Source organism: Kogia breviceps, chromosome 20 (assembly GCF_026419965.1).
Source record: "Kogia breviceps isolate mKogBre1 chromosome 20, mKogBre1 haplotype 1, whole genome shotgun sequence".
NCBI lineage: Eukaryota > Metazoa > Chordata > Mammalia > Artiodactyla > Physeteridae > Kogia > Kogia breviceps.
In genome coordinates this window covers 313067-336606 of record NC_081329.1, presented here as the reverse complement: position 1 = coordinate 336606, position 23540 = coordinate 313067, and the positions used below count along the sequence as shown (strand labels likewise).

The 23540-nt window shown below is 45.0% G+C and overlaps 1 protein-coding gene across 20 annotated transcripts in view; it reads left to right on the top strand.

Moving 5' to 3' along the window:
* TENM3 (teneurin transmembrane protein 3) overlaps positions 1-23540 on the top strand; it is a 1278657-nt gene that overhangs the window by 1225990 nt on the left and 29127 nt on the right. For all 20 annotated transcript variants that reach the window (XM_067022810.1, XM_067022809.1, XM_067022808.1 and 17 more), the window contains 4 exons: positions 542-696; positions 1462-2336; positions 19837-20012; positions 21453-21688. In XM_067022810.1, the coding sequence (XP_066878911.1) occupies positions 542-696; positions 1462-2336; positions 19837-20012; positions 21453-21688 (1442 nt within the window). The remainder of the gene's footprint in view (positions 1-541; positions 697-1461; positions 2337-19836; positions 20013-21452; positions 21689-23540) is intronic.

The window sequence follows — 23540 nt, the reverse complement described above, 5'->3', positions numbered from 1 at the left end:
GAGGTAACAAGGGCTAACATTCTCTGTGATGAAGGTTTCTAGCTTTTAAACCCGTCAGGACTGACTCTGCCTCTTGTTTTATGCCACATTCATCACAGTGTTTTTTGGTTTGAGTATATTTGTTGTGCTGGGTTCTTCACACTAGCAAATTTCATTGTAACAAGGTCAACGAAACACTAACCTTGGCTTAGATCTGTTTTTGTTAGAATATAAAGTTCGGTGTAACAGAATATGACCTGTTTCTACAAGTCATAGGCAACACTGTACAGTGTTTATATTTAAAACACAGGCACTACCTATGATTCACACACGAAGGACAGATTCTTACAGATTTCGGTTCTTGATTACATTTTACACTTCTACGTAACATAAATGCCGATGTTGGGTTTTCCTAATGTGTTTGCAATCTGCAGTCTTAACTTGCTAGCTACCGCCCACGTTATCACTGGGGTTAAATGTTGAGCTTCGTGATGGGCCTGAACATTTAATTAAAATTCATCATTTTTGAAAGATTAATAACGGTTACTTCTCTTGGATACAGGAATGGCGATCGATAAGAATGGATTAATCTACTTTGTTGATGGAACCATGATCAGGAAAGTCGATCAGAATGGAATCATATCGACTCTCCTAGGCTCTAACGATCTGACTTCCGCCAGACCTTTAACGTGTGACACGAGCATGCACATCAGCCAGGTACTGAAAGCGTGACGCCCAGTTGTCTGTTTTTCTTCTAAGCGACCTGATGTACTGTGTCAGTGCACTACGGTGACACTGTATTAAACCGCGGTGGTAAAGCCGTTCCATTAAAATGTGTCTCAGGAGCTGATGAAAAGTTATTTTCTTCTCCAGTTCTGCATTTGAAGAATTCAGTGAGATACAGAACAGTAATCACTAAGAAGTGCTAATCATTTGTAATAAAATACCAGTAAAGTGGCAGCATGCAGCTATTCCAAAAAAGAACAAAACAGCTTAAATCTCTAATCTTTTGATTGCGTGAGGTCCTTAAGTAGTAGAGAGAACCCACTAGGATTAGTCCTCGGGGACTTGTATTTAGAATTAGAAACTTTACTAGTGGCCTGATTGAAAACACAAGGGAACGCCAATGTATTCATAACCTAGAAAGCCCCGTGCTGGGTGATTGTTGCTGCTAAAAGGAGCAAGTATGTTCACATCTCATTGATATGTGTTAACTCACTACTTACGATTCATTTGTGTTTGGCTAGAACTTGCAAATCTCTCAGTGAGCTGCATTTTTAAATAGAATTTTATTTCCTCATTTGTCTCCACTCAAAACGTTTTCAGTTTATTTCACTGTATCTATTTTTAAAACCATTTTTAAGCAGTTTATCAATCAACAGTAATTTCCCCAGATTTTCCCAGTAAATTTCTAATTTACTCTTCTGGCAAATTAACAGCAGCTCAGTAACTGAGTAACCAGACCATTTCTTTTTCATGAAGGTACGTCTGGAATGGCCCACTGACCTAGCCATTAACCCTATGGATAACTCCATTTATGTCCTGGATAATAATGTAGTTTTACAGATCACTGAAAATCGTCAAGTGCGCATCGCTGCCGGGCGGCCCATGCATTGCCAGGTGCCAGGAGTGGAATATTCTGTGGGCAAGCATGCGGTTCAGACGACCCTGGAGTCGGCCACTGCCATTGCTGTGTCCTACAGCGGGGTCCTGTACATCACGGAAACCGACGAAAAGAAAATTAACCGGATAAGGCAAGTCACCACAGACGGGGAGATCTCCCTGGTTGCCGGCATACCGTCAGAGTGTGACTGCAAAAACGATGCCAATTGCGACTGCTTCCAGAGCGGAGACGGCTACGCCAAAGATGCCAAGCTGAGCGCTCCATCCTCCCTCGCTGCCTCCCCGGATGGTACCCTGTACATTGCAGACCTAGGAAACATTCGGATCCGGGCGGTGTCAAAGAACAAGCCTTTACTTAACTCCATGAACTTCTATGAAGTTGCGTCTCCAGCTGATCAAGAGCTCTATATCTTTGACGTCAACGGCACTCACCAGTATACAGTGAGTTTAGTCACTGGCGATTATCTGTACAATTTTAGCTACAGCAATGACAACGATATCACTGCCGTGACGGACAGTAACGGCAACACCCTTAGGATTAGACGGGACCCAAATCGGATGCCAGTTCGAGTGGTGTCTCCTGATAACCAAGTGATATGGTTGACCATAGGCACAAATGGATGTTTGAAAAGCATGACCGCTCAAGGGCTGGAATTAGTCTTGTTCACTTACCACGGCAACAGCGGCCTTTTAGCCACTAAAAGCGATGAAACTGGATGGACAACATTTTTTGAGTAAGTAAATCAAAATTCTACTATAATCCTTCTTCTGTTTATTTGTTCGTTTTTATTGAAGTATAGTTCGTTCACCATGTTGTGTTAGTTTCAGGTGTACAACAAAATGATTCCGTTATACATATATATATATATATATATATATATATATTTCTTTTTCAGGTTCTTTTCCATTATAAGTTATTACAAGATATCAAATATAGTTCCCTGTGCTGTACAGTAGGTCCTTGTTGTTTATCTATTTTATGTACAGTAGTGTGGATAATAATAGTACAATCTTAAGGGCAAGTGGGATCCAGGTCTTGGGGGGCCTGGAGCTTCTGTAATTTGGGGATCTCTCTTTCTGAAAAAAAAAAAAAAAAAAAAGACAAAATTAGACTCAGGGCCTTGGTAGGGACCCGGGCAAGGGGGGAGCCCTGAAGCTTAAGTTTCATTACCATCGAGGTCAATCTACCTCTGCTTAAAGATTAATTTAATATTTTACTTCATACAGACCTAATATATTAGCAGCAAAGTTTGGGGGAAACATACTGCAGCCTTGGCTTTAGGCAAAACCTTTTGGGGTTTATAGTTGCCCATGTGCTAAAGCTGACTGTTTTGGGAGCTGTCACTGAAGGGAAACTTTAAAAACATTTACAATGAACTTGGCTGATCCCATCAGCACCACAAATAGAAGGGCTTAACATTTGATAATCAGTTATTGGAGAATCTAAACTCCACTTATAAGAACCTTACCGCTAAATGCAAATCAGAAATAGCTGGTCACTCTGAAAGCATATGAAAAAGTAGAAGGAGCGTCCAGCTGGGGTATTCTACTCAATTTGTGGAGGAGTGGCCCGGGCGATGTGCTCTTTGAACAGTCACATTTTGTGACTGTGTAAAATCACTTTCCATTACTTGTTCATTCCACTAACATTGCACAAACCATAAGCGGAAATTAGATGTGCAGAGATGCGTGCTGACAAATGCAAAATACTCCTGGAAAAGAATATTGAGTTCCTTAGTGTGACTTTTTCGATGAAATGCTGAAGCAAATGTTCTTTCTGTAGGAGCACAGCTCCAAAATTATGATAAAAGTCAGTAGAAAAAAATGATCCAATATACAAATATTTTCCATACCACTTTTCTGGAATAGAACTTACACATTAGGCTTAGCTCTCCTGTAGCTTGGATTGCTCTTCTTTTTGTGACAGATTCCCTTTTAATAAGATGAATGTCACCCAGCAGCATGATTTTGTCAGCGGAACAAACCTTTGCAATTGAATTACATTAAAATTCCGTTCTTAGCTTTCCTTTAGCTCATTTTAGGGTCACAATAGGAAAGGAATAAATTGGAAGTTAATGGCAAGCACTTCCTTTCAAAGTGATAGCAGGCTCTGTTGCTAAACAGGCGAAAAGAGTACAGTAAAAGCGCTCCCATCACATGAGACCGGGCAGGAGACCTGCTCTGATTATACGATCTTCAGGAAATGATGGTGGCATTGGTGGGGATTCGGTTTAAAAGCAGGGCCGAAAATAGAGAAATAAGGTTTTAGTACAGTCTAGGACTCAAGCTCTGCTCTGTGAGCCATTTTTGAATGTGTTCTTATTTGTTCCTGGGAATTGACAACGCACGGAAGTTCATCATGTGGGTTACTACTGACACACGAACTTCTGCAACACATATACAGGTTCACTAGTGACCTGCAATGAGAAATGGATATACTCCGTTGGTGGAGTTGATGTGGGATAGTATAAACAGATTTGGGATTTTTACTTCTTTAATATTATGGCACACAAAGAAGACACATTTCTCTAGTACTAAACACTCTCCAAGAATTTCAGACTTAGTGAAGAATCAACATGGCTGCTAAGGTAGAGGTTGAGTTGGCAAAAAGCCTGTCTTGTGAATATAATGGGCAAAAGCATTGTTTTCAAGAATGAAAGTTTTTAATTCGTTAAAATAAATCACAATGATATTTGCACGAATACAGACCCATTACACATCATATTTAAAGGATATCAGTTAAGTCTTACATTTAGATAAATTACAATGAAGGCAACTATTCCAAAAAGCATTTTTGAAGTATTCCACCAAATATAAGCCTCATAATTATATACACACACACGCATATAAACATGTGTTTGCTGTAACTTAAGAATATAGCAGTTTACAGTACTTGAGAAACAGCTTTTCTAATAAAAGAAACAGAAATATTGCTTTCAAAAAACAGTGCTTTTGGGGCCTCCCTGGTGGCGCAGGGGTTGAGAGTCAGCCTGCCGATGCGGGGGACGCGGGTTCGAGCCCCGGTCCGGGAGGATCCCACGTGCCGCGGAGCGGCTGGGCCCGTGAGCCGTGGCCGCCGAGCCTGCGCGGCCGGAGCCTCTGCTCCGCAACCGGAGAGGCCACAGCGGTGAGAGGCCCGCGTACCGCAAAAAAAAACAAAAACCAGTGTTTTTGTTAATTTTCCTTTTAGATGTCTGCAGCAAAGACATGATTTAAAAATTTCCAAGAAACATTTATGCACTTTGCAAAACAGTGTATTACCGTACAAGACAGAAAAAAAAGTAGAGCATTTAACTAATTCAGAATCATCATATCAGAATGACAAATGATCATTTTTTTCTTTCTGTACATTCTTATAATTTAGCTGTGAATGAGCAAGGGTCCACCCTTCCTAAGGGTGAGAAACTTTAAAACACGTTCAAAAGTAAGTGCGCAAAAGAAGGGAAAGGAGTGTCATCGTCAGGCAGCCCCTCCGAAAGCCCCCTCTGGATTCCGACAGAGCGGCCCCGTCCTGTCTGTGCAAGCCGGACATGGTGGACGGGTACACACTCAGCCCCCCACTTCTACTCGTCAGAGCCTTGCCAACAACAGTTTCTGCTTATTCTGTGCTGACTCGGATATATGAGACTGGATGTGAAGGTTCTAGAAGAGCCAGAGGGGACTCGGAATCCCTGCCAGGCTTCCTTGGTGTTTGTCGTTACTAGTGAGCTGGCAGACTGCCAGAATCCCAGTACACGTCTGTAATATGTCCCCTCACATTCTTACAGTACTACATGTCTAATTTAGACCTTTTAAGGGTACTTGGTACTTTCGTAAAGAAGGGATGTGAGAGGTTTGATGATGGTCAGAGTTTTACCAAAACCACGAGGAGATTATGGGGGAAAGAAACACACTTCACAGTTGAAAAACACTTGTTTTCTATGACTTTTGTGACACTAATTCCTAGATCTTACACACGCTGTATTTATCTTTATGTACAAACACCTTGCAAAGAAAGATTAAACTTTTCAACCCAAATTCCCATTTGTATGTGTCCAGCTTTCTAGCTAGCCTAGTGTCTAAAAAGCCTTGAGATTAAAGCTTTATAGGATAGAAACAGATGGAAGTAGACCTGGGATCAATAAATTGCCTACCGAAAAAAAGTGCAGTCACTGCACTTTCTACCAAAGAAATTTTAAGAGAATTAGCTGAAATGGTTTACCGTACATGTTTTAATTTCACTTCTTTTTTTCTTCGTGCAAACTTTCATTTACCAACAGCATGTCACAGTATTGTGACATGTATGTCACAGAATGTACAGAATGAAATGTGAAAGTATTTTCTAAAATGCAAGCTGTGCCATTATCTCTGTGGCTCCCACGGCTCCTGGAAGCTTGCAGTACATGTAGAACGCTCCCAATAGCTATTTATTGAATGAAGGAATAGAGGAGTAAACCAAATATGTGGTCAGGTGAACGATCATTTATACAGAAGAGTCTGATAAAACCTAGAGCTGCCTCCGTTGGAAGAGTATCATGTAAATATTTGCCTTCTGAAACAGTTCAGACCTTTCCGTACCAAGAGTTAATGCTGAAAATATTAACACTTCTCATTTTATTTTAAAAATTATTTTATTTATTTTTGGCTGCGTTGGGTCTTCGTTTCTGCACGAGGGCTTTCTCTAGTTGCGGCGAGCGGGGGCCACTCTTCGTCGCGGTGCGCGGGCCTCTCTTGTTGCAGAGCACAGGCTCCAGACGCGCATGCTCAGTAGTTGTGGTTCGCGGGCTCAGTAGTCGTGGCGCGAGGGCTTAGTTGCTCCGCGGCATGTGGGACCTTCCCGGACCGGAGCTCGAACCCGTGTCCCCTGCACTGGCAGGCGGACTCTCAACCACGGCGCTCCCAGGGAAGCCCCCAACACTTCTCATTTTTGTTGTTGATTTTTTGAAATATATTTACCTACTATTACACATTTACTCTCTTTTGCTTTATAAAGTAAGGACTTCCTCAGTTGACCTTGTTATTACAATAATGAACGAAAATTAAAACTTCCTACTGGTAGCACTTTCTTCTGAAATGTTGGGATTAAAGAGTTAAAGACAGAAAACGTTTCGCATGAAAATGCAGTCAAAGTTTACTGTTGCCCCTGGTATCGGGAAGAATGGCTGTAGGAAAAGGAAACCTGACTCTCAACTTGAGATCCTCATCAGTCACCAATAAAATAGGGTGACTTTTTAGGGTTCACCGGTAGTTTGCAAAGCACAAGAAACCTTCATTTCAGAAACTAGAGATACCGTCTTTGGCGCAGCAGTTTCCCTCCATGTTGTGATTTTTGTGTCCCTACTGTGATTTGTTAGAGGAGAGGCCAGTGTTCTTACACATGCTACAGACGGTGTGATAGGAAGACAGGTGTCAGGTAGTTTATAACTCAGCTCGGAAATCCCTGAGTTAGACTAATATGTTTCACCAGCGGAATAATTATTTGTTGCTAATTGCATAAGCCATCTTGCCTCAGACCTCCTGTTCCATTGACCTGCCGGGCGGTAGGAAGGACGTCCATCTAGCTCTGGGGTCCCCTTGGCTGAGGACCCTGTGATAAGCCTAGTTACCCCCTTCACTTAGTATTAGGGATTATTTTGTGCTGCTCTTCCTACCATTTTAAAACAAGTATCGCACGTTATACTTCCTTCGCTAGAGGAATTCCAGGGAAACCCAAAAGGTCTTACTTGCTAGAAATCTGTTATTTAAAAAGTTCATAGCCGGAGCGGAACCTCAGTTCTTGCACTGGAATGCGCACAAAAGCGAACCCAGTGGATTGAATTGCGCAATGAGGTCAATTACTTCATGAGTCAGGGCGTTTCGTAGCCCTCTGCTTGGTTACTCCATAAGACACGAAGCGTGCGGGCACGTCTAGAGGCTCTTCTGTCTGCTTAGAGAAGACAACATGGAAAAACAAGCTCCGCGTTCTGGCTGACGTGAACACGCACACAGCCGGGTTGGTGGCGGTTTTCTATCTTGGGACTTGGAATATTTGGAGCTTTATACGCACGGGGCTGACTGTGATCTTTCGTGAGCTCTATTCAGATACACGGTGCAAAGAAATGAGTTTCAGCTCTTACACATTTATGTAGGTGTAGATGGGTCTCCAGCTTCTCATTTGGGTGCTTTACTGTCCCTCATTCAAGCTGAGCAATTTCAGAATGAGCTTCTTAACCATTTCTTTTTTTTTTTTTTTTTTTTTTTTTTGTGGTTCGCGGGCCTCTCACCGCTGTGGCCTCTCCCGCTGCGGAGCACAGGCTCCGGACGCGCAGGCCCAGCGGCCATGGCTCACGGGCCCAGCCGCTCCGCGGCACGTGGGATCTTCCCGGACCGGGGCCCGAACCCGCGTCCCCTGCATCGGCAGGCGGACTCTCAACCACTGCGCCACCGGGGAAGCCCTTAACCATTTCTTTATAATGAACGTAACCCCGAGCCCACGACAGATCGCAGCTGCCACTGACGTCAGCTCCGATCGTCTGGGAGAAGATGGAAAAGGGGGTCTCAGAGGAGGAGAGAGACAGCGTGAGGAGTCACTGGGCTTCAGATCCAAGACGGTGTGCAGGAAGCGCAGATAGCCTAGGAAACTCAGTGATGGTTATTGCAGGTCAGGAAAGATGCGTCCGGTCCCTTTGACACTGAATCATGTCTAAATAGCCGGACATCTGTGCCAGGCTGTGTTCTCCTGATGTGTGTGTGTGTGACTGTAATAGCTCATGATGTTAGAAAGATTGCAGAGGCATCTTCCATGGGACAAAACTGAGAAGATAACCTTTCCCTTGGTAGGCATCTGACATCCAACCCTAAACATTCAAACGCTGAAACCACGTTTCATTGCTATTTCTGCCCCAAATTGCGTTAAAAACAAAGCAACTGGGGCTTCCCTGGGGGCGCAGTGGTTGGGAGTCCGCCTGCCGATGCAGGGAACACGGGTTCGGGCCCCGGTCCGGGAGGATCCCACGTGCCGCGGAGCGGCTGGGCCCGTGAGCCGTGGCCTCTGCGCCTGCGCGTCCGGAGCCTGCGCTCCGCAACGGGAGAGGCCACAGCAGTGAGAGGCCCGCGTACCACAAAAAAACCACAAAGCAACCCATTTTATAAATACATTTCTAAAACTGGTGCCCAATTCCTCTCCTTTATTTTCCTTTTTCTTTCCTCATGGAAGAAAACATTTGCTGCATTAACGATGATTTTAAGAGATTTTATCGGCAGATCACTTAAATTCATGAGAAAATGCTGTGGTTGACTTCCATTTTTGCTGTTTTGTTTAGTTGTTTAATAATTTTGCTGTAAGTTTGTAACCAGAATGTATAGTCCCAGGGACATCAGTAAAAAAGAAGTGTGTAGCCAATTGAATAATTGTACATTTTTGTACATTTCAAACACTAACCTGAACGCTACTAAGGCAGTGCTTTTACTAATGCTTGATTTAATCCAGTTTTCTTCTGCAATCTAGTTTTAAGGAAAAATTAGTTCTCTCCAGGTTTCAAAGCGGAAAGGGAAATGGGGAAATTGTGTGTTATTCAGATTTTTTGAGAAAATTCCAGGAAACATAAAAACAGATTAGTCAGATTTTCTCAGCACATCGCAGTGTACATATAATGTAAAATGTCCCGGTTTCTCACTACAGTTTGCAGTGCGTCGACAGTTGCAGGCTACATTAACTCTTTCAGTTCCATCAGGCAGTTGATGCTCTAGATGCGCTCGGTTGCTCCATAATGGCTCAAAACCAAGTACATGCCGCTTCCGAAAGTATCGATTCCTTCCTTAAACTAATCGCAGAGCTGTCTAAGTTAGATGATCTGGTAGCATCACATCTGGGTGTGTCAGCAACTTCCCTTACACAGTGATTACCAGATGATTTACTTACTCCAAGACCAAGTTATATACCCCAGCCATTTTAAAGGGTTGTCTGATAATAGGGCAAGAAATCTACACGGTGACAACCAGTGAAAGGCAACTTTATTATTTTATAATCACAGAACTGAAGATGGACCGTTGGGTATTTGACAGAGACTGTTGGGCATCTCTGACTGATTCCTGTGATAGCAAAATAAAAGCAAGCTCAGCATCCCTCCCTCCAGGCCACCCTAACTCCCAGACTCCCAGAAGCCCCTTGCCTGTGTCCCAGGATCCTGGCTTCAGAATATCTTGAGGTGTCGAAGCAGAGCTAATATGGACTCTGTTCTCTTCTGGACCCCATCCCAGGGTTGGGGGAGGTGATCTAGGAAGGAGATAAGCTGACGGGGGAAACCGGCATCCCTGATTCCTCATAGCGCCCCCTCCCGTCCAGCCCCACTGCCCTGCCTCTTAAACACACACACACACTTCAAAGCAGATTTCCTAGACCTCAGTTCATCCCAAAGTTCAACCTGTGGTTCTTTTTTTTTTTTTTAACATCTTTGTTGGAATATAATTGCTTTACAGTGGTGTGTTAGTTTCTGCTGTGTAACAAAGTGAATCAGCTATACGTGTACATATGTCCCCATATCTCCTCCCTCTTGCGTCTCCCTCCCACCCTCCCTATCCCACCCCTCTAGGTGGTCACAGAGCCCCGAGCTGATCTCCCTGTGCTGTGCGGCCGTTTCCCACTAGCTATCTGTTTTACATTTGGCAGTGTATATATGTCCATGCCACTCTCTCACTTCATCCCGGCTTACCCTTCCCCCTCCCTGTGTCCTCACGTCCATTCTCTATGTCTGTGTCTTTATTCCTGTCCTGCCCCTAGGTTCTTCAGAACCATTTTTTTTCCTTAGATTCCATATATAATCTGAAGTTCTTAAAGTGAGACCCTAAAGGTACGAAGCAAGGTGGGCAAGCCGAGGTGGGGTGTTCCAGGCCAGAGAAGAGCATTTCCTTGGGAGGAAGAGCGTGGTAGGTTTTAGAAAGAACGTGCAGCTCAGAGTGACAAGAGCGTAGAGCATGTGTGAAGGAGGAAAAAGAGAGTAGATGGAGGTCACACTTTTGATCACGCAGGGCTTAACCTGACCACCTGGTGGTCCTGGGTGGACAGGCTTCCCATGAAGGAGATTACCAGGAAGGCGACATGGTCCATCTGGGGACAGTATAAGGATGGATTGAATGGAGAAAAGAAGGGGGAGAGAGGAGTTAGAAGACAGTAAATCTCGTTGGGAGGTGAAGACCTGACCCACAGATGGGCACTGAAATTACAAAGAAAGAGGTGGTCAGTCATTAGGAAATGAAATATAACGTGGTGACTGAATGCAAGAGGGGAGGGAAAAGAGAATCTGCTGACCTAGTGACCAGGCGGGTAGGAGATACAGGGAGGACACGGGTTGGCAGAGACAGATGGGCTCTGATCTGGAAATTGTGGCTTTGAGGGGCTGTAGTCCAGCCCAGCACGTGGTCGGAAACAGCCAGTGAGAACTCAGGGCGGGTCAGATCTAGAGACGTGGGCATGGGGGCCCTGGAAAGAGCTGAGCCCCGAGTGTGAATGAAACTACACCGGAAACATCTAGCTGGGGGCGAAAAGTGTGAACATACGAATTTACGGACTAGGGTTTCCTATGGCTCAACGACAGAGACAGTACGAGTGTCCACACTCCAGGGTCGCCTTTTCTGCTACTGGATGCCATCCCCCCAATTACTGATGCCATCAGATCCGCGCCTCGCCTTGTGTGTTACCTCCCCTTCTGTACGTGTCCCCTCTTCTCTCCCTCGTGTTCCTTAACTGCCTACGTCTGACCATCCCTCCGCTTTCCCTCCGTCCTCACACTTTCCACGATATTCACTTTCTCTCACAAAGCTTGTGAATGGACGGCATTTTAGTCTAAATGTTGTTTCATCTTCGATTCCCAGTCTACCCACTACATCTGTTGTTCTTGCCCCCCAGTCCTTCCTTATTTCCAAATCATTGACCTCTCATTAGCTCCTGACGCCTCTTTCTCTCTGTTCTCTATTTGTTCTCTTTTCTGAGAAGCAGCATATAAGCTGATTGGAAAAGGCATTCGGTTTGGAAACTAAGAACCTGGGCTCCAGCCTGATCTGTGTGGCTCTGGGCAAGTCACGGCACCTCTCAAATTCTGTGCCCTCACCTGCGAAATGGAAGGCTTCTTAGTAATTAAAAATTCCTGCCTGCTCTAAAACCATTTGTGATTTAGCCATTCCTCCCCAACTTTTCCTAGGTCCCCGTCAAGGCTTCCAAAAGAAACAACATTTAAGAAGTTACCAAATTTCTTTTGCTAAAATCGTTAGGCGTGTGGCATTTCAGCCAAACCTAGTATCTATTGTGCTGGTGGTAGCCATAGCAATTTACAATAATCAAATTTCTCTTTCCAAGTGGGCTTCCTACTTGTATTTTTGAACCTTTTCCCACCATAAGTCTCTCAGATCTTCCTTGTCCTCACTCACTGCACAGCCATTTCCTGGGCGGGTCTCAGTGGGTGGCCAGAATACAAAGAGGAAAGCTCAGGAGAAGGACGGGTTTGTCCCCTGAGCGCTCCCGGGCCCCACGCAATCAGTGGAGGAGGACGAGGGCACACACAGCTCTGTCTGACACTCTTTGGAACAGAAATTTCCCTGACATCCCCTATCCAGCAAGTCTACATTTCAAGACCTGGGCAAGACCTGTTATCTAAACAAATACGATGTGTCCCACTCGTTTCAACCTTCCTTAGTCAATAAACATTTTCTAGAAGGTTTAAATAAGATCCTTTTAATGATGGCTCACCCACAATCTTTCAAACCACAAAGGGAACTAATTCTGGAATGTCCTGACTCGGATGCCTTTGTCTCAGGGCCTGTGAATTTCAGAGCTGGTCATTGTCGCTTCGTCAGCTCTCCCTGATATGGTGATGACCACGGAAGGAAAGAGGCATTGGGCCACTTTTCTTGAATCCGATCTTTGAAAAATACTGAAAAATGTCATATCCATTACCATCTGTCACTAGGCTCGATGTTCAAAGTAAGGGCGGGAGCAGAGGTGAAAAAGAAAAGATCTGCCTTTGTCTGTGGTCTTCTGAACTCATGTCATCTGGGTGTTGGAAAACAGAGGATAGTGGCTTGACTGGAGGCCACTGCCCCTTCTGGGTTTATGAAGCAAAATGGCCAGAAGTTTGCCCGATCGCAAGAGCTCTGAATAAAATGCAACAGCAGCAAAGAAATTGAAATGTGTTAACCCCTCCTTCCACTCCCACCCTTGCAGTTCCACCCTCTCACCAGGATCCTCTTAGCACTGGAGACAAACATCGTGTAAAATAAGGCCTTCTCTTGTCTCATCTTCCCCGTTATTTGGGGGAATGTGTACGTAGCAGACAACGAAGTACCAGAGGAACCAATGATGTAAGAGTTGGTTGATTGCTCTACTTCTCTTGATGACGGAAGCATTTTGCATTTTCTCTTCAGAACCTGACTTTCTGAGGATTTCTAACTGACAACATTGCTCCTGAATTCAAAGAAATTATGATTTGCCTGTGAGATCACCGTTAAAATATACAAACCTCAGTTACGTTTCCAGAATACTTAAATGTAAATCCTTTTGATACGAGCATTACAGGTCACACTATTGCTGTTAGGATTGCGGATCAGTCCGCCCCGGGAAGTTTAAGTCAGGGTCTGTTCTGGTTTTGCTGTGGGCCCACGTCCTTCATCAGGAAGGCAGATCCAGGAACGATTTGTGCATATGTTTTTGTTACGATGAGGTTGGTAATTTTGTTCTGCTTTTCCACAGTGACAGATAAGAAGTTATTATGGGTTAGCACTGTGAAAAAAGTATTGCTGTACAGATGGCAAGATTGGGGGGGGGGGTGTTTTTTTTTTTTTTTTTTTTTCACTTTTGCAGGCTGTTAAACGATGAAAGGACATTGGATTAAAGGAACTCTGACAGATCGGAGCAAAGATTCTCCCTCTGTGCCAGGGGGACAGTGGGGGAAAGACAGGTTGATTACGTCTTTCCTGGGAATCCTTACTGGTACTCAAGTCTACAAGCACACAGATGTAGCGCCACTAAGCAGCCTATTCTGGGAGGCCCTGGGGAGGGCACGGAAGAACCAGCCATTACCAGCACCTCCTGATGTCTCAGCTTCTCAAGACAGGCTGATGTGGACTAGAGAAGCCCGTCAAAGGTGACGCGTGCGTTTAGCTGGCTGGTGTCCGTTCCTCCACAGGTGGAGAGAATGAAGGTCGGGGCGAGGGGCATCGCCAACATTTTAGGAGTAAATACGTACATGTGTCTCACCTTTGAGACCAGCTCAGCGTCAGGCTGAATCGCGAGCCAAGGGGGACAGGCTGGCCACTCAAGAGAGCCGCCCCTCTCAGGGCGATGACTGCCTCTCTTCGCTGGTTTGCTGGCTTCTCTAAAGCCCTGCTCTGATGGGCACAGATTTTTCTCCAAAACAGAAGGTAATTTTAGAAACGAAACATTTGATGAAAGAAGCCATGGGACTTCCCTGGCGGTCCAGTGGTTAAGACTCTGAGCTTCCACTGCAGGGGGCTTGGGTTCAATCCCTGGTCGGAGAACTAAGATCCCACATGACGCACGGGGAGGCCAAAAAAAAAGAAGCCATGTCATGGGGAAGCACCGAAGACAACGGATAATCCTGTTGAGTTTTAAAGAAAACTTGGTACCTTGGTTGAATGATGTTAGTTGACTCTACTGTGATGTATCAACTGAATTGAATGTTGGCTTTCGCACAACGACTTTTTTGGGGGTAAGAGTTAAAAGGCTTAGAACAAGCTAACAGACAACAGAAATAAGCATATCAGATTTTTTAATGCAACAAACTACATGTTAATTGTTACCTTATTCTTTTTATCTTTAGTAGATACTTTTAAAAGAAAAGAAAAGAATTTTGTTGTGTTTCACTCACAAACGTGGTGTATAATGAAGACAGAGCTATAATAAATTAGTTTTGTTCCGATGTTTCAGAACACTTGCAAAAAAAAAAAAAAGTTTTAGGGCTTCCGTGGTGGCGCAGTGGTTAAGAATCCGCCTGCCGATGCAGGGGATGCGGGTTTGAGCCCTGGTCCGGGAGGATCCCACATGCCGTGGAGCAACTAAGCCCGTGTGCCACAACTACTGAGCCTGCGCTCTAGAGCCCGCGAGCCGCAACTACTGAAGCCCACGTGCCTAGAGCCCGTGCTCCGCAACGAGAGAAGCCACCACAGTGAGAAGCCCGCGCACCGCAACGAAGAGTAGCCCCCATTCTCAGCAGCTAGAGAAAGCCCGCGTGCAGCAATGAAGACCCAATGCAGCCAAAAATTAAATAAATGAATTAATTAATTAATTAAATTTTAAAAATGTTTTCAAGAACTTTGTTTCCACCTGAATACACTTGCGGTATCAAGAGTCTATTGACCTTGGTTGGTGACAGCCTCAGTCAGTGTTTCTCTCCGTTGAGGAACCACTAGATGTTTAAGCAGAGAAGTGTTGTACTCAGGGCGGGTTTCGGAAGATGGATTTGGTAGCCGTGAGTACGGGGAGAGGCAACAAGACCAGCTTTTGGAATCGAGGGTGGCTGTGGGCGTGCAAAGATACGTGAGAGACATTGTGAAGGGAAAGGGAAGCGTTGGGAACTTCTGTCTGTAAAAAAGGGAGCGAGAGAGAAAATTCCACGTCAGAACGGAATCAGCGTCTTCAACTGAGAAGCTCTGAGGCTCTGGCTTTCCGGGGCATTTGTCGATAATCCTGCTGTTCAGGAAACTGAAAAAGAGATTTAAAACTATACCACAAAGGCTAATAAAACAGCAAGTCTAGGCCAAAAAACGCAATCAAAATGAAAGACGAACGAATAGAGAAACATCAGTGAGGAGCGTCCCGAAGGTCGTGGAGAGCCTGAGGGTCTGTCTTTTGCAGCAACGGCCTTTGTAGGCGCGGGGGGGGGGGGGGGGCAGCCGGGGCAGAGAAGACGGTGCTGTGTGATGAGCTTGGAGCCGTGAGGCTGCGCCCAGATGAGTGGGAAGGGGGCACCAAGCTGACGTCCTAGTCACCCTCCCTGGGGCTTATCGCGCTATAAATTCAAGAAGCTCATAAAAGGAAACCATGTCTCAGATCTCCAAGCTGGGCAGGCCTGGTTCGCCAGCGAGGCCAAGCAACATTCCGTAGAGCCGCAAAGCTGCACGGAAGCAGAGGGTATGTCCAGAGGCGTGTGTTTGATGGGAAGGCCCCTGTTAGCATCTGGGATCAAAGCTTTGCAGAGAGGGGCTTCCCTGGGGGCGCAGTGGTGGAGAGTCCGCCTGCCGATGCAGGGGACACGGGTTCGTGCCCCGGTCCGGGAGGATCCCACGTGCCGCGGAGCGGCTGGGCCCGTGAGCCACAACTACTGAGCCTGCGCGTCCGGAGCCTGTGCTCCGCAACGGGAGAGGCCACAACCGTGAGAGGCCCGCGTACCGCTAAAGAAAAAAAGAAAAAATGCTTTTCAGAGGACAGGCGAACATCGGCTGCTGCGTTGTTTTTCTGCTTTTGCTAAGGAAGGGATCGCCTGCCGTGTCTGAACGGCATCTTGGCCCCTTGTTCTCTCTCCCTCCCTTATCCGGCGTCCCCTGGCAAGTCTAATGGCTGCCATCCATCTTGTCGCATTTCTGCTGTCATAGGTGCGAATCTGTGCAGAAGTTTTCACAGATCCACAGTGAAATGGAAAAAATAAATAAGGATGGGGAGAACGTTTTCATAAAGCTTTACTGATTCCTTGTCAAGAACTTCCACCCTGAAGTTCGGTCCTTTCTACCTGTGGCCTTTCTTTAGGAAATGATGCTAGTTGCAGGTGAGGAGTTTTTATTTAAAACCTCTCCGTTGGCCCCCAAGTGTGTTTTTTGTCCCGGTTTGTGAGATGGGCAGGTCTGGGAAGGACTCCCGACTCGAGCTGTCGTCCCCCCGCCCCTGGGCCTCTTTAAGCCTCGTTAAAGCCTTGCTCCCCTTTCAAGCCATCGTCAGAGTCCCCAGCGACGCGCCTCCCTCTAGCATGTCGGGGACCCTATGTGGACCCTCTGCTTCAGTGCGCCCTGCCGCCCGACCTCACAGCCCGTCCGTCCTCACCCCCCCACACCCGCTCCCTGGCTGCTTTCCTGCCTGGGATGTGTCCTGTGCCTTCCTTGCGCACCTGTATAAATCCGCGTCTATTTCAAGGCCCAGCTTAGGCCCCCACCTTGACGTGGCCCTTCCCTGCTGCTCCAGCACGACATCGCTCCATCACCTGCCCTCGGGGGGTGGGGGGACTCTGGATGCTCTGTGTACCCACAATCCCCTCGCACTGTAACTAGCCCACAACGCTTATTCAGAGACTGGTAGGTGACTGGCGGGGTAGATGCTCTGAGGGCCCTTCCGAAATAGCAGCTTTCCTGGCCGGTCCTATGCGAGCCCTTCAGCCCTAGCAGTGCCTTAACGTAGATGCAGCCACTCGTCTGAAGGCACAGATCGAGGACTTCCAGAGCTAAACTGTGAAACTGGGCCACTAAGATGCCAGCTTAACCCTCTGTCATTCTAACTGCACTGCCTGCGAAGGCTACTTGTATGTTTATTTTCCAAAGAACCAGAGGCCAATAGGTTAGCGTCTGAATGTACAGCGTCCGATGCTCTATGGCCACGCACTCAGCATCCTGTGATAGGAAATGCCTGCCCGGCAGGACAGGAACGGGGGTAGGCCGGTGAAGGAGCAGAGGTGAAGGCTGGAGAAGCGCTTTCTGCAGGAGGAAGGTGAGCAGACCTCCTTTAGAGCGAATGGAGCTAGAAAGCATAAGCCAGCAAAGGGGTCGATACAGGGCAGGTGAGCGACAGCAGCAAGAACGAATCGGCAGAGAGCCGGCAGGTGGCATCGCCTGTATAAAGCTACCGTTGTCCACTTCAAGTCAAGCCCTGTGATTTACAGAAGGGCCAAGGGACCTGGGTCCAATGCATGAAAGTTCCAGTTATGGCCCCATCGTGAGATGCACAGAGAGCCAGATCAAATCACCTGACCACGTCATATTTCCATGTTTCCATCCGTAAAATGGGAAGCGGGTGGGGGCATTATGCAGCACCGAACTGCCTTTTACGTAGGAGCATTCCAGAGGATGTTAGTTTACTTTTTCTATAGCTTCTTTTTTTTCTTCCAGTGTTACTGAGATATAATGGACAGAGAGCACTGTATAAGTTTAAGGTGTACAGCATAATGATGGAACTTCCATACAGCGTGAAACGATTATCACAATAAGTTTAGTGAACGTCCGTCATCTCCTATAGATAGAACATTAAAGAACGAGAAAATACACACTTTTTGCTTGTGATGAGAACTCTTGGGATTTTCTCTCTTTACAACTTTTATATATAACCGACAGCAGTGTTAATTTCTATTTATCACCTTGTACATTACATCCCTAGTACTTACTTATCTTAGGGTGTTAATTTCTTTAAAACACAATAGCTTATTTTTCATCGTATCCTATGAGAAATGTAAAGTGCTGCAAGAATTATGTCCAGGTTAAGATAGCCCTTTAAGCTGGTTGGGTCAGTAATTCTGTAACTCTGCTTTGCTGTATAAATAAACCTATGCTTGTTTGTTTCAAGAGTAATAACTTCTTCAAAAAAGCAATTTGGGTTTCTTTCACTGATGCCTTAATCTGCTAGGGGCATTTGGGTTGCGGGAGGGGGAAGGGAGTCTGCTCTTTTACTTCAGCTCTGCCTTCTATGGGTCCAAACAATGATTACACTTAATGGTGCATTTTCTCTCTCTCTCTCTCTCTCTCTCTCTCTCTCTCTCTCTCTCTCTCTCTCTCTCTCTCTCCATCCGTCGCCCACCTCTTTCTCCTGAGTGCCCGTTTCTGCTGCTGGCGAAGCAGCAAGGCTAATTGTCAGATCAAGTCAGTCAAACCCATGATCTGAGTGATACTGTCCCCACTGAATTAATGGGCCCTGAACAGACGTCCACCTCCTCCTTCGTCCCTTCTGCCTTCCTAGCTCCACCATGACATTGGCCTTCTAGATTCTGCTCCTAATTCCTAACCACAATTTTCAAAGCTAATTTTTACAGTCTAGAAGCCCTCTCTCCTTTTATTCCAAAAGATCATTTAAGTCCTTTTTTCTACCCCTTATTCCCTTGTCGCCCCGGTTTCCACCCGTTACTAGGATCCTCTTCACTGTTTTCCCTCCTCTGGTAACTTCTGTCTTTCACGAATAAGATTCTTTCTCTCCTAACTCTGCATCTGGGCTTATTTTAAGTAGGGCATGGTCCAGGTCTCCATTGCACTTAGACCTTTCATTAATGAAGCAGCCTTAGTATTAATATGAAATCCAATCTTAAGTATATTTTTTGTCCCAAGGAAGTCTCTGGTTTTTCATCCAGAATTTACATTTTTTTCCCTTTCTTCAAACCACCTTGTCATTTTTTAAATTTTCTCTGGTGCTGCCACCAATAGAATAGTCACCCCCCAAATCAGTTTTTTAGTAAAATGTTGTATCTGTAATGCATATTTGTGATAAGATAGCTTTTAAAAATATATCCTAACACTTAAATTATAGGTGCCTCATATTTATATGCTAAAAAAAAAGTGAGGGTGTCATAAAAAAGCAAATAGTCATTAAATGTCAGGAAATATTACATCTCATTTCAGTAAACATGATAAATCATCATTCAAGATATCACCCATTCCTAGAACATCAGTACAGACAAGATAGATTATCTCCACCCCGCCAACATTAAGTCCCAACTTACCATTATAAAGTATGTCAATCACTGAGAAATAAAGTCTTTAGAAAAGGCCTTATTATATTAATTTCTTGAAGATGTCTCAGGATACCAAAGGAATATCTTTACATATGTGGATACATACATGCATGTACATATATGCTTTACAAAGTTATATATATATATATATTTTCCATATTGCCCTGCCATAGAGGGCATAAGTTAGTAAAACTTTCAAAAAGGACATAACAGTGAATTAAATCTACTTTCTAGAAAATATGAAGGAATACTAAGGAAGTTAATATCAGCAAACATGTTCCCTTTGAAACAGCAAATTAGATGTGCAGGAGGATTTCGGTCACCCTTCAGAGAATAATGTGCCGGGGAGAGGAGCTGCTTTGTGTCCTCCTGCCCTCGCCGGTGAGCCTTTTCTGTGCTAGATGGGCTTCTGATTACTTCAAAGCATGTTTGAAGCCCTCACTTCACAGCTCATGCACAAAGACAAATACTCGTCCAAATGTGTGCAGCTGCTGTTGCTGCAGACTCCCTCATAAGTAAGAAGAACTTGCAGTTTACTATGTAATGCCGAGTTCATGCCTCTTTTGTTCAGCTATGACAGTGAAGGTCGTCTGACAAATGTGACGTTTCCAACCGGAGTGGTCACAAACCTCCACGGAGACATGGACAAGGCTATCACGGTGGACATTGTGTCATCCAGCCGAGAAGAAGATGTCAGCATCACCTCAAATCTGTCCTCCATCGACTCATTCTACACCATGGTTCAAGGTAAACACGGAAGCAGAGCTTTCAATGGCCCAGTTAAAAATACTACTGGTGGGGCTTCCCCGGCGGTCCAGTGGTTAAGACTTCACCTTCCAATGTAGGGGGTGCGGGTTCGATCCCTGGTCGGGGAGCTAAGATCCCACACGCCTTGGGGCCAAAAAAACCAAAATGTAAAACAGAAGCAATATTGTAACAAGTTCAATAAAGACTTTAAAAATAGTCCACATCCCCAAAAAATCTTAAAAAAATAAAATACCACTGGCACCCAGGTAGAATGTGGCAACCCCCATTTTATAAGATGAACCAGGAAAGAGAAGGTGGAAATATAAACTCCTAAAGATATCGATGAGATAGTCTAATGTCTACATGTAATGTTTATTTAGTAATATATACATATATAAAATCACATAATAGCTAAAACAGTCCGTTAACCTAGAAATTATGGTTTTTCTTTCCCATTTAATAAAACAAGTGAATTCCCACTCTTCACTTGCATCAGAATCATCACTGCCGTGGAAGGCCAGCTGTGTGAGGCCAGCAGCGCGAGCTTTCTGAATCCGTGCACGACGCGGTATTTGAATCCGCATCTCGTGCCATCGCTGGAAATTGTATACCAAATTTCAAGTACCCATATGTGTAATAGCTCAACTTTCCATTTTTTCATTCGGTCTGTAGGTATATAAGTCCCATAACTCCACGATGGAGCCTCCCACCGTATTCCTTTTCGATGTACTCTTGAAAAGGCCCGTTCACAATGACAATTGCAACTGTGAGGCCATTGCTCTAAGACTCATTGCTAAATCTGAGTTAAACTCTGACTCTTTTTTTTTTTTTTACCAATTCTGTCAGGTAATCTCTACACTCATCTAAAATCAGTGTTGGTTGAATTCATTGCTTCCCCAAATGGTCCTATATTATTCAAAATTTTTAAGTTGAGGCAATAGCCTACAATATGAGAGGGTGTTTTGTACAAAATATCAGATGACTTCCTTTTCTAAAGTCAATTTCAGGGGGAAATATCTCCTTATATTTTTGGCATAGAAGGTACAGATATTAAATCGTTTCTAAACGTCTTTCACAAAGGATATAGGGGTGACTGTTGGGAAGATATCTTCTAAACCCTTGGAGGTGACGCAGCAGCTTCTCTACAAAACATTTACTGGAGGTCGAACCTTCATTTATTTCATCAGGCAAATAAAGTAGAGAAGGACTTTAAATTCCCCTAAGTTTGCCTTTAACATTCAGCCGAATTTGTTACAGCATGAGATGCCAGGAATCAAAGTTGTTTTGTTATGTTCTAAAAGGATATCATTAAGTACTTTTCACTCCCTTATAAATGGAGTCCAGTCAATGTTTTAGAAATTCATATCACTTCTAACCCCACAAGCGATCCGGTGTTTAATGCACACCTATAGTTCCTGTTTTCTGCTGCTTGTTTTCTAGATCAGTTAAGAAACAGCTACCAGATTGGTTATGACGGCTCCCTTCGAATCCTCTACGCCAGTGGCCTGGATTCACACTACCAGACAGAGCCGCACGTTCTGGCCGGCACAGCTAACCCAACAGTTGCCAAGAGAAACATGACTCTTCCTGGTGAAAACGGTCAGAATTTGGTGGAATGGAGATTCCGAAAAGAGCAGGCCCAAGGCAAAGTCAATGTCTTTGGTCGAAAGCTGAGGGTAAGTCAGTGTCAGAGCGAGGTGACAGCCACCCGGTCCTCCGTGTCATGCAGTGGCCTGTCCACGAGGGCGGGCCTAGGACTCATCTCCTGTTCACGCTCCGGGTAACACCTTACCTTAGAGCATGAGTTACAGCCAACCATCAAGCCATCAGATCGCTCGTAGAAAAAGCCAACTATTTGAGAAAAGTGTTTTCTTAATATAGCTTTAATTAAAAATCGGTTTGGGCTTCCCTGGTGGCGTAGTGGTTGAGAATCCGCCTGCCGATGCAGGGGACACGGGTTCGTGCCCTGGTCTGGGAAGATCCCACATGCCGTGGAGCGGCTGGGCCCGTGAGCCATGGCCGCTGAGCCTGCTCGTCCGGAGCCTGTGCTCTGCAATGGGAGAGGCCACAACAGTGAGAGGCCCGCCTAGCACCAAAAAAAAAAAAAAAAAAAAAAATCGGTTCTTCCCATAGAGAATGGACTTGAGGACACGGGGAGGGGGGAGGGGAAGCTCAGACGAAGTGAGAGAGTGACATGGACATATACACACTACCAAACGTAAAATAGCTAGCTAGTGGGAAGCAGCCGCATAGCACAGGGAGATCAGCTCGGTGCTCTGTGACCACCTAGAGGGGTGGGATAGGGAGGGTGGGAGGGAGACGCAAGAGGGAGGGGATATGGGGATATATGTATACGTATAGCTGATTCACTTTGTTACACAGCAGAAACTAACACACCATTGTAAAGCAATTATACTCCAGCAAAGATGTTAAATTTTTAAAAAAATCATTTCTTCCCTGGGAAACTAGGATAGTGCATGTAGCACAATTCCAAATAGCCTGGATGGCCCACAGAGTCTTGTTTTACTGATTCTGCCCTAATAATCTTACGCTTTTCCTTTACCCAGTCAGGAGTGCCAGCTTCCCGATGGGATGGGGAAGGGTAAGAGTAGATGAAATATTAAAAGTATTCCGAATCATAAATATGTATCTTGAGAGAGATGGGTCGGCCTTTCAAAGGTGGATCCTTCCTTTGCATTCTCAATATTTTTAAAGTACAGCTTAGGCACCTAGAAGAGGACCAATGTCGTAAACCCCCTGCCACCTCCTCGCTATTGAGGGAAAACCCAAAGTGACGTTATTGTTACGAGAAGTGTGATGGCATTGCTGATTGTGCTAGTGTAACTGACCTTTGCAAAATGTTCTCTGTGTTGCCTTGTTAGGTGTTTTTATTCCCCTGTCTCACATTGCGGGCCAACTATATCTAGAAAGCACGCTGTGATTTATGATAGCTGTTTGGTGAAGACACCATAGATTAACTACTAAAACACAGGTTACAAGGAACCACTTTCAAACCACTAGAAACTGAACCAGATTCATTCTTTCTATTAGCAAACAGATTTTCATTTATCAGATAAATGTAGGTAACTATTCCTAAAATTACTTCCCTGTTTAAAAAAAGTTACTTAAAATCAAGGAGAGACAAAAAAACATGGAGGATACCATTCACGTCCTTTTTTCAGCACCAAAAAAGGGTTAAATTATTATTATTATAACAGGCCAACGTTATTTCCCAGGACAAGCCCTCATGGTAAGAAACAGCTACTACATATTGTCTCTGGCTATTTCCAAGAAATAGAAATGAAGTGAGAAAGAATCAGTGCATCAAATAGCAGACTATCCAACTCACAGTTACATTCTAACTCCTCTTCAGTTGCAAGGCAGCGGTTGAGACCCTAAATGCATGGTCTTCTGGAACCAGTGTTGTGCCCCCACTTCACCCATCTCCCAGGCTGTGGGAGCCTGGATGCCCTAGCTCCAGGGCCCTGCACCAGGAGTTCTGGTGGATAGGAGCCGGGGAGGCTGGAG